At 34.0% G+C, this 12,203-nt stretch overlaps 1 protein-coding gene across 1 annotated transcript in view; it reads right to left on the bottom strand.

The window, feature by feature from the left end:
• Positions 1-9,325: 9,325 nt before the first annotated feature.
• LOC136805133 (cyclic nucleotide-gated channel alpha-1-like) overlaps positions 9,326-12,203 on the bottom strand; it is a 103,150-nt gene continuing 100,272 nt past the window's right edge. The window contains exons 11-14 of the mRNA XM_067061699.1: positions 11,255-11,411; positions 10,570-10,653; positions 10,198-10,362; positions 9,326-9,939 (exon numbers count right to left, since the gene is read on the bottom strand). Of these exons, the coding sequence (XP_066917800.1) occupies positions 9,779-9,939; positions 10,198-10,362; positions 10,570-10,653; positions 11,255-11,411 (567 nt within the window). The 3' untranslated portion in view covers positions 9,326-9,778. The remainder of the gene's footprint in view (positions 9,940-10,197; positions 10,363-10,569; positions 10,654-11,254; positions 11,412-12,203) is intronic.

Here is a 12,203-nt window from a genome sequence, read left to right as displayed (position 1 = left end):
TTTTGTCGACAGTTGCAGAAGGGGTCAACTGTGTCTGCAAAATTATGCCTGAACTTATGCTCACGAAGATGACTGAAACCAACCCTTAATCGGTTAAGGAGAACAACACCATCGTTGTCACTAGCTCTGAAAATTGAGTTAGCACTGGGTCTGAGAAATCGGAGAATTGCTTGCTTGAAAGACTTAATAGTGGGAAGATTTCGTATATGATCTCCGAGGTTATTCCATTCATTTATGCAAAAAGGAAAGAAAGAGGCACGATAACGCTCGGTTCTACAGAAAGGTGCCTCGAGTGGTGGTTTTATCCTTCGCCCTGCATTGCGTTCTTCCTCTCCTCTCTGGGGACTATTTGTGTTCTGAATGATTGTTTAATGGTCACGTCACGTAGATATCAATTATAAACGTGTTAAATGCATAATCCAGGTAGGTCCATCAAAGTATCACTTGTTTCTATTGTTTTCAAGCAAAGGTTCAAAATTTCAAAGTGGTATAACTTGAGGTATTATCATTCAAAGAAGTTTTTCATATTATTGTGTTTTTATATTTTTATTTTAGATGGATCTTCAATCGCTGAAAGACTTTCCAAACAGATTAATAAAGTTTGCAAGGAAATCAAAAATCTATTGGCAAGTTACAATTCTATGAATCACAAAATGTATTCTAGATTCAAAAATGTGGATTACATTGAGGCTCTAAATGTAAAATCATCGATGTATAACGCTGTCAACTTTGTTTTTCAGGTAGCGAATGTTTTTTTCAGCTTCTTTTGGTGAACTTATTAAATAGGATATATCCGGGGGCACTCAATCTGAAAACGACCATACATTCGACCAAAAATTTGACTTCCAAAATCAGACCCTTACAGTGCATTCAAAAGTTGGTCGAAAATTGTCAAAAACAGGCTAAAGATTGATCCTTACAGTGCACTTTTTCAAATTTCAATTTAGTCTAGACTTTGCTATGAGCTTAGGAGTCACATTTACCTGGGTACGTTAATTTGGACATGAAATTAAACATAATATTTTTACATTTAGGTTTGGTCGATCACGTATGGTAATATATCTTATATAAGTATCACTATAATATCAGTATTATTAATTTCGCTTAGCGAAAGTATTACGATAGCCTTTCTGCGGTGGCGGGGGAGAATATTTTTGGGGCGAAGATTATGGCGTGGGCGTTTGGCTGCGGGCGTACTACGGCAAATATTCTAAAGGTGGACTCACTCACAAAGATAAAAAGTGATAAAACAGGGCTTTTCTTAATAAATAAAATACGCTAGTGCAAGAAGTGTAACCAAGCCTTTGTAAACATTCATCGTGAGAACTTTTAATGGCTGCTTGATTGCACATGCTTTTGAAAATTTTTATCATATTTTCTGGTCTTTTGTAGAGTGTTTAAAGAGGTTTATATTTGTTTACTACATGTTACTACTAAGTATTTGATGTTTGTGTAGTTAGTGAATGCACCAATAAATTGATCATGCTCAGTAAGTAGTACAAAAAGAGTTAATTTTCCACAACAAACAACAACATTATTAAAACCCTCTCTTCTCTTCTTCACCAAAACTACAAACAGCACAGGTATGATATTTCTTTCCTTTTTTCACCAGATAGTTATGTGTTAATAGTGAAACCAGTTGTGACAAACAGTCAGTTTTAGCAAGTACTGTGAAGTCGGGTAACTTGCATCAGTGGAGGGTAACTTGCACAGCCATCAAATGACTGACTGAAATTCAGCAATCATTTTTGTATAATCAAAACGAGCCTGCCTAGACACTGCCGTACATTGTCATTGTACGGTGATTTATGGTGGGTAAGGTGGGGTGTACAGATAATACAGTAGATTTCAAATTAACCTATTTTCATCGCCGTACAAAAAGGACATTTAAATCCAGCCCCACCTTACACCACCGCACAATGTACAGCGGTCCCTCGTTAATGATGACAGTTTTTTATCCGATGAAGTTTGATTGGTGTTCGATGAGTTTGGTTAGTAAAAGTTCCAGCTTTTCCTCCCCGATGGGATGATAGATATTGGCTCGCTCTTTAAGCTTTAGCGTGGGCGTCTGCTAATAAGCCTTCGGAATGTAAAAAGAATGGGCAACAAGGTAATAAATCAAACTAAACGAGCTTCAATCAAACTTCGCCGATCTTGATACACCTTTTGCTAATTAGGATTTTCATTTTGAACCATGGTACGTTGTTTGTATAAGATTTCCATTTCCGCACTAAGATTCTTGTTACTTTTCTGGAATCTTTCCCCTATATATTTTTCACGGGATGATCGGCAAGAGATTGGGGAGGGTTTGTTTAATGGGATGCAGTTTAAAGCAGTTATAAAGGAGTCAAAGTTTAATCTCAAGGAGTATTATTTCTTTAAAGCTTAAAGTTGATGGCTAGTTTTTACCTTGCAATTTTCTAGTCCAGAAGCTGGACCTGGAGCTCAACTACACTCATTTTTCTTTTATAAGCATAACGTTTATAAGCATACTGAAGCTCAAATTTCCAGAAAAATTAAGCATATGCTAAGCATACCTTGAGGAAATTTTAGAATCATAATTTCCCAAACTTCAGAAAATAACAGAAGAATGAAGAAGAGAATTCCAAACAAAATTCGAATAATTGGTGATTTTATTTTGTTTAATCTCTTACAAATAACACAACTTGGTCTCTTAAGAATGTACACTATCTAAACTTACATATTTTTTTACCAATCAAAAATTGAGATTTACTTAAGCATAGTGAGCTTCAGCCGAAATTTACTGTATGCTTATAAAAAAATGAGTGTGCTCAACTGCTTTTTGCCTTTAATGGGCTCTTCCAGAAAATTTCTGTACATGGGGGTGGAGGATATAGTGTCTGGAGGGGAGGGTAGTAAAAAATCTACAAAATTTGCCTTGTCCTGGGGGAAGTAAACTTGCTCTCGATGGGATCAACTGATGATGCTTGTCCGGGGCGGGGAGGGTTAGACCTGCTGTCCGGGCGATCAAAAGTCACAATGTCCAGGGGGGGGGGGGATTCCAAAAAAGTGTTTATCCTCACCCCCCCCCCCCCCCATATTCAAATTTTTTCTGGAAAAGTCCAATGATTTTGATGGTGGTGGGCCATCATTCATATCAGAAAGCGAAGATAGTATACAACAGATTTTTCTGACTAGCCATTTTTTTCAATTTTAGATAAATTCTACTGTTTATAAAAAGAAGTTGATATAAACTTTGCTCAAGTGAAAGAAGTCTTTATCACAAGTTCCTTCAAAGCACAAAATGAGGTTCCTGGCATCAAAGAATGAAAAGTTCTTTTTTTTCTTCTTCTTTTTCAAAAAAATTTAAAATTATTTTTCTCAAGTATATTGCAGTTCTCTTAAAGGAATCTTTTTTTTAATGGATTGAGATTTTTCATTAAAAAAACAGCGGGTATCTATGACCTGTGTGTACAATACATTGTGTATATTTTGTGTAACGCTTCATTCAAAATGCATAATGGTTGATGTTCAAGTATTATGCGAAATTTTCGACTTTTAGTCGTCTTATTTTTTTTATTTTCAGAGACAAAGTTCGAACGTTCCAACCATTGTGATTAAATCACTAGTCCAATTTTATGTTCGCAAACAAAGGGCAATTGAAGAAGTATTAATCATCAGACAAGAGATGGAAGATACAATCTGCAATTGGAAACAACAATTAAGCATATTAATCAATCAGACTGCCGTAGAAAAAACTGTTGGAATACAGTTCATTTTACATGAAAGAGTTTCTAATGTCAAAAGCTTTATTGCAGAGTTAGAAAGACTTTTCGCATTTGTATTGAATCCGAACGTCGATATCAACTATATCAATGACGATATTTGGAAACCCGCTGAACCCAAAGAGAAAATAACCGAATTACAGCACGAAAAAGATATCATGACGAATGTAGAAAGTTTTTTTGAAACTGATGAATTCTCGAGTGAAGATGAATTGACTGACGTGTCGATTTCTTCTGATGATGGAAACACCAATCATTCCGATATAGATACAAGTAATTTGTTCTATATTTAGTTTATACATTACTTTTTCAGCTTTGGAGGCTCTGAAAATTGATTACCTTAACGGCAAGTACAAAACGCCTACTACCTACTACTTAATACTTACTACCTACTACTTACTACCTACTGTAAAATAGCTCAAAACGGCTCGAAATTACCTTTAAAATATTCAGCATGTTAAAATTAGCAAAATCTGAAACTTTGGTGGTAAAAAAGTTAAAACTTCTTCTTTTATCGTACTTTGAAGACTTCAAAATATTTTGTCTCTTTTATTTTGTTTATGACTTTTTCCCGCGCTTTTTCTATAAAGTTTACAGACGCACTTCTTCGTAGAAGAGAAAATATTTCCTTCGCACACTTACTTATTCATGTCAGTTTTATTTATAAGAATCGATCAATCTAAAAAGTTAAAATACTTTAAGTACATGTTTTTTTTATAAGCAAGTGTATGCCCCTTGGTCAGGCTCGAGTATGCTTAAGCTTTCAAAGCATCCAGACATAGAATATGTTTTTTATTTGCTTAAGAATTATTATGCTTTTGATTCACCCAACCAAATTTTTTAATAAAATCTTTAAAATTTTGTTAATATTCGATTCAAAAAGCATTTAAATTTTTGAGCAGTGGAATGTGGCTAGCCGTGAAATGTCTTTTTTTACTTGACCACTTGCAAATCTTTTTGAATAGAAAGAGATTGACTACTTGAAAAATATTTCAGGCTAGCGTATATGCTTAGGAAATCTGCAAATCTGAGCCTTCATATGCTTATAAGCGTAATGCTTATAAAAAAAACATGTAAGTAGAGCCCTAGATGTTTCACTGGGTACTTGAAAATCCTTTGACATGTCTTTGACATTTATTGACAAAATGACCCTTTTGAACCAAACTATTGACAGGGTCGTAAAATATGACCTTTGTAGACTTCATTTTATGTAGCAAAAATTCTTATTTTGCTCAATAAGATGCTTTCAGTATCGCAAGGTAGACATTTTCAGTAGGAAAATACTACAAAGAGCTGTTTTAGAGGTGTCAATTTGACCATGTCAAAGTATTGACGAAATGAAATTTTTGATAAAAATATTGACACAATTATTGAATATTAAAAGCTTCGCAAACCCATTCCAAGAAATATTTTGGCACCATTTGATATGATGCAGATCATACAATAAGATAGAGATAGATTGACCCCCTATTTATATTACAGAGCCTTTTTTAGACATTTACGTGTATTGCGTGTATTACGAGTCATAAGAGGGAGTATGTTTAGGAAAAAGGAAAGTTCTTATAATAAGAGTCATAAGAGAGAGTAGGTTTAGGAAAAAGAAAAAATCAAGATAATGGCCTTTTGTTTTATACTTCAGTATACTTATATGAGGCGAAGAGAATATTTAATCACTACGTAAATATGCTAAATATTCTTTTAGATAACACTTTTTTCAAGTAAATATAAAGCAAAGACTTGTGTGTTAGCATTCAGATATTACAAAACCAATTTTTTTAGAATAGAGATTTCGAACAAGCGAAGGAGAGTTATGGTCTGTAAAGTATACAAACTCGTACAAACTGAGTAGGTAGTAAGTAGTAAGTAGTAGGTAGTAAGTATTAAGTAGTAGGTAGTAGGCGTTTTGTACTTGCCGATTACCTTAAGGGAACTTATTTTGGCGGGAACTAATTTTGGTGAATTTGGCGAATTTAGACAAAACTCGCCAAAAGTTAGTTCCCATCAAAATTAAATATTTTGCTCACTCGCCAAAATAAATTCTCGCCAAAATTAAATAATAAAAACTAAATAAACTAGTGGCCGCATATAGCAGTGCCTATAGACCAAGAGTAAGGCCTAAAAGCCTGGAGCTGTATATTAATGTAGACTAATCGATCTTTGATGAGTCTTCAAGAATACTTCAGTCTGAGCTAAGCTATTGTCGACTATGCCTTTGAAAATGCCTGCACCGATGTGTACAAATCATAATCAGTCGAGACAATGCATAAAAGAAAAATAGACTTTTTTATACATTCTAGTTATAAATTATATCCCAAATTTGTACGTAGATTTTTAGATTTTTACAACTGTACAGTGTTTAAAAAGCCTTATAAAAATAAAGAAGCTGGAAATACAGCAGAGATATAAGTTCATGAATCGTACAATGATTCAACAAGTTTGTCAATTGTTGGCTGTAACATTTTATTTTTGTTGAATTTAAATCTCTGGTGTAAATTTTATATCTTTGTTTCCTATGAAAAAACTCTTACATACCTCTCCCTTCCTGCTCTAATATTACTTCGAGATCGACAGTGATGTAATCATCTTTGTATGATACGTGTCGCAGTTGGTTTTGGAGCGATACAAGGCTTAAGCTTCTTCCCGCCCTGATATTGCCACGCATTTTACAGCTATCCTTTAGTAGGGGTGGGTGGACTGAGCAGGAGGGGTTGGTACTCTGGGAGAAAATCCTTTAAATGGGGGTGTCATCTTTAAGTTATTTTGGGGTGATTTACGCTAGGAAAATGCAGGTTTTGACACTTTTTCAGCAAAATTTCATAAAATTGATGGGTCGTCATAAAGTTCAGGTGATTTTTTCCGAAAAACTGTAAAATGACCAACCTTACAATCAAGCACAAAAGGGTAAAGACTCTTGCGTATCATCAAGGGTTTCAGCACCACTTGTACTCGTTCAGTTTTCCAATATATTGGCTTTATTCTCGCTGTGGCTTTAAAACACGAGAATAAATGTATGATTGCATGATTTCCGCCATTGTGATTTGCCTGGACAGGGGTATTTTTCATTCAGCAGGACCAAAAGGCAATGGATTTTTAAGAGATGAAAGGTTTTAAGGAAAATTTTATAAAATTTGGGGGTGGGGTCGATATAAAATGATATCGAGGGTGAAGAATAAAAAAAAAGTAAAATCCTCGATATAATTAAGCATGGAATAGTGTAACCTCGCTCTCTCAACCATAACATTTAAGGATAGCCAGATCCTGGCAAAAATCTTTCTGACATACGGTGTATAATTAATTAGTCGAACTAGAAACAAATTGTCGGAAAACTTTTGTAAAAGCTTGCTCGTCTCAAATAGATATATTAGCACTTTTTTGTAAAAGAAGGGAGGTTAATAAAACTTTTAATTAATTTTTTTTTAAAGTTCATTACGGTATTTCTCATTTTTTGTAATTAAAACATTCATAATTATTCTTAAATGAATCACATTAAAAAATAATCTAAACAGGCAATTTTTTTAAGGTGTCAAGAAACTTAAAACTAAATTTTTATCTTCAAATTCCTTAACCAATTTTCTGTCTTTGGTCAGAGCCGTTAAACTCAATCCCAGGGAAATTAAGGAATTCTTCCTACAGAATAAGCTACGCAAAAAACGACAAATCCTCGCACCGTCAAAATAAGTTACAGGAAAATTAGCTTCGGTAAAAATTGATTCCCTCCTAAGGCAAGGATTTATGATTTAAAAAAAATTTCATTTTAGTAAACCCTACTTTTTTACTGGTCCCAGCTGGCACACAACGTTGTTTCAACGTTTATCTAACACGTTCACAACGTCCATATAACGTTAGATGAACTTTAAAACTACGTTGTGTGCCTGCTTGGGTCAGCGGAAGGCCAAAATTTTATGAAAACGTCATCAACCTCGCGAGCCAGGGCCGTAATCGACTCTGCGACGTAAAGAGGCCAGTGCTGTAAAATAGGAGGAATCGATTATGAGAAAATGACATGAGAAAATGTTCATGGGGTAATAAAAGATGAAGATACTTCCACTCAACATTATTAATTTCTGTCTTACAAACTTCTGGTATATTCTTATTCTGGTGTATACTTCAGATATTGCAGGCTGTTCCATAAAATTGCAGTCCAGATATATTGATATATTACTTTCAAAAATCTTTCAACAGGCTTAAATACAGGATATAATCTATATATAATCTATGATCATGATAAAATAAACAGAGTTTAGCTACAAAGTATATACACAATAAAAATTTCTGTTTTCGTTATCCTATGAAACGTAGAACGCTGGATAAAAATGGTAAAAATAACTGTAAAGAATTTAAAAAAAGTGAAGAACAAGTGATACTTTTATGGACTTTCCTGGTTATGCATTTAACACATATATAATTGATATCTACATAAGTGTGACCATTAAACAATCATTCAGAACACAAATAGTGACGATCTATTAAAATTAGTCGTTTGTTTCTTATAAAAAATACGTTTAGAAGCCAAAGTTTCATGCTCTTGAAATATTCTTTCATATTCAAGACTTCGAGAGCAAAAAAACATATCTCATAAAAAAATTCAGTAATTTTAAGAACATTGATGTATGCTTATTAATAGTGATTCTTATAAATAAATATGCGTTTTTTGAGCTGGAAAATTCTTTTTTTACAAAAATCTGCTTGAGCTATCTTTTACCTACTTTCATGCAAAAAGTCAGAAAATAACAAGTCCAAAAAACCCTTTTTTTAGCCGTTTTTTAGCTGAAATTTACCCCCAAAATTTTTTTTCCAAAAAGCTCCGCCACATTCGAGGGTTTATAGTTATGCATCTTTGTGCAAAAAATCATAAAGAATAAAAGAGCCAATCTCGAGAAAAGCTAATACCTAAGAAATTGATAGTGTGCTTATAAAAAAATATCGAATTTGGTCAGTTTTTCTATAAAAACAAGCCAAGCATCCAAAATTCCATGCCTAAACACATATTTTCTTTAAAAGTAAGCCCTAATGAGCAATGACTAAGAACATTGATGTATGCTTATTAATAGTGATTCTTATAGATAAACATGCGTTTTTTGAGCCAACAAAATTTTTTTGCAAAAGCCTGCATGAACCATTTTAACCTATGATGGTACCTTACTTTCCTGCAAAAAATCAGAAAAAATTAATGATCCAAGTTTTCATAAAGTCCAAAAAACTCTTTATTAGCCGTTTTTTGGCCCAAATTTGCCAAAAAATTTTTTTTTTTGAAAATCGGGCTCCGTCACATTCGAGGGTTTATAGTTATGCATCTTTGTACAAAAAATCAGAAAAAACTAACGAGCCAATCCTGAGGAAAGCTAATAACGAACGAACGAACGAACGGACAAAGGTTAATTTATAGGACCTCCACCATGGTAGGTCCAAAAAAAGTAGAAATCAACTAAGAACAAAAGCAGTTTTACAATTCAGACAACTTCCCTTACTGTTCATCCCCTACGAAAAAAGACAATCGGAAAATTGAAAAAAAGGTGGTTTGTTTTAACTAGCAATGAAAAGCTCTTTCAATTTGGAATGTAACAAAACAAAAAAATGCACTAAAACTAAGACGATAGAATCATTTGGTAGTACTAAATGTTTCTGTGCTAGGTTCTACTTGGATAAAGAGGCCCTATAAAAAAATGTGTCGTCTTCTGGAATTTCTTTTTCCCAAGTGGTTTTAGAATACTCAATCCATTTTACACAATATTCGTCTTCACCTTCAAGGTTGGAACGGTGACCCTCGATGTACTCGACGTAGCCTTCATCCGTGCTTGCCATTTCCAAAACCTCTCGCAACGAAACGTCTTTATCACTTTCATTTGGGATAATGTCCGATAGAGCCAATTTTTTACAGTGGCTCTCTAATTGTTTATAAAATTTGTAGTCCTGGGGACGTTTAAGGTTGACTTTGTGTTTTTTGGAGGCCGGTTGCTTCGAAGTTTCGTTTTTGCTAATCCGTGTTTTATTATGGTTAGCAGCATCAACATCAATAGAATGGTTGCTATTATCTACAGGTTGGATGTTATCATCGGCGGGTTGTATGTCATCATGGGTGGGTTGGATGTCATCACGGATGGGTTGGATGTCATCAGTGACGGGTTGTATGTTATCAGAACATTGTCCGGAGGAAACGTGAAGTTTTCTTTTGTGGATTCTACTTGACTAAAAACTGAGAATAAAAGTGAGGAATAAGCTTCTAGGTCTCGCTTTCTAAAATTGAATGTAAAATTTGTAATAACCATAACGCAGTGCTAGAACATTGCCAAGGATATCGGAAGGATATTAAATAGCTTCTTAAGAAAGGTAAAAATTACGTTAACATTGGAGTTGAGCCAAAATGCAAATATCTTATGAGGAGACCGTTTATAGCTGCTACTTTTAAGAACAATTTTTTAAATAGAATAATAACGAAAGGGAAGGGCATTACCGATAAAAGAAATATCTTCTATGTGTTCTTTGATGATCTCCATCTCCCAGTTGGCATAAGCTGACAGATTCCGAAAATCAAAGTCCATGGGAACACCCCTCACCTCAACTATTCCATCTGTAATTTTCTTGTACGGTACTGTACTTCTTTTTCCAATTTGTTTACCTAGTATAAAGGTCATTGGAAATAACATTAGACAAGACAGAATCTCTCCAAGGCTCGCAATATGAAATTTAAACTGTTGATTTCATCAACACTACACCAAGACAGTTTGTATCATGTACTATTCAAACCAGATACATGTTCTGCTCTGACATAAAGGTTAACCACAAAACAGGTTAAAAAAAGGTTAACGGAGTGTGAAACACTTACGGAACTTGCTATTCAACATATCTCGAACTTCTTTCCTTGTCGTAGCAGATGGCCGTTGATCTTTCTCTTCCTGCGACTCCACCTCTGCATGAAAGGTAAACGATTAGAAATGATTAAAAGTAAATTCTTTGTTTTCACATTATAAGTTTTTATTTGACTTTTTTTTGCCAAAATCTCGGTCAAAAGACTAAATTTAAAAAATATTTCTGCTAAACCTTCAAGCACAACTTATTTACGTCAACTCTAACTAAAAATGGTGATTTTAAATTGAAAATCAGGTACTTTAATCGTAGAAATTTTAGCGAGACTAATTTTAACGTTTTAGCGAGTTTTCCCTATTTTCGCTAAAATAAATCTCGCTAAAACACGCCGAATCGCCAGATCGCTAAAATTTATCCACGCGAAATTTCTGGTTATATTGCCTTGACACATTTTTATCAATAGGAAGGGTTTTAGTGCAAAGAAATGCTAGAAAACGAAAGCAATCAATAATGTAATACGAGTATTCGCTAAAATTAATCCACGCGAAATTTTTTGAAATCGTGATTCGCTAAAATAAATCCAAAAAAAATCAAGATTTTCCTGACTCGCTAATATGCGCTAAAATTAGTGTCGCTAAAATTTCTACGATTAAAGTATATTCCGACCTCGGCAGTTAAAGGGTTACGAGATTAAGTATTTATACCACACATGAAGGCTGAAAATTGCCACTCCAGATTGTCATTGCTGAACCAGAAATCGTATGCCCTTGAAGTGCCATACGCATTGATCTTTCTTCCTCTTCGTGTTTTATCTGCCTCTACGATAAGGATATCGAGTCCATACTCGCCGAGCTCTTTTGCCTTAACGATAAATAAATAGCATATAAGTTAAGCTAAATTAAAGCTATCTCCTCTAATCAGTGGGCTCCATAGGGCATTTAGGAAGGGTTTGGTAGAAAGGGGAGCTACATGCTATGTCCACTATTTATATAGTTTTAGATTGTCTGCCAATTAGAGGTTTTACTTAAAGTGTATTCCAAAAGCTTGTGTAAATTTTACTTTTTTTAAATTTTTCTCCAATCATGCATTATTAGTGTTTTACACCGTTGGAAAGATAATTTTTAGCAGAATATTTCAAAAGTCAAAATGAAAAATGAAGAGGAAAACATGACGATTTTTTCGGCTCGGTCAAAAATATTGAATTTAATACTTTAGAATATTTGAACGTTGCTGATTCCAAATATGTACTCAGATTTCTTACATTTTTCTTTGATCAAAAGTCACAGCCCTTCAAAGAGGGTTAAAGGGACAGGTACTCACGAAATTTGTAAACAAACTGTATGTAGCGAGATACAAAAGCAAAACAAATGTCAAAACATAAAACCAAAACAAATATGGTAAACTTTCTTTGTTTCTATTGTTTTTAAGGTTGTTTTCACATATATATTGATTGTTTCTTTCAATGACACGTGGATTGCGTAGTGTTTACATTTTACTACTACAACAGATTTTAGAGCTATTTTTTTGGTGAAATGATACTTAGGAATAGTGGCTAACATATTTTGAAGTTTTTATAAGTGCAACATATGACTTCTCTCCTTAATAGGATTCAAAACGCTAATGAGTCAATTTTCAAACTAAGTGATTGCATAA

This window comes from Clytia hemisphaerica, unplaced genomic scaffold, assembly GCF_902728285.1.
Source record: "Clytia hemisphaerica strain Z4C2 unplaced genomic scaffold, Clytia hemisphaerica genome assembly, whole genome shotgun sequence".
Classification (NCBI taxonomy): domain Eukaryota; kingdom Metazoa; phylum Cnidaria; class Hydrozoa; order Leptothecata; family Clytiidae; genus Clytia; species Clytia hemisphaerica.
This window is presented reverse-complemented; position numbering and strand designations above follow the sequence as displayed.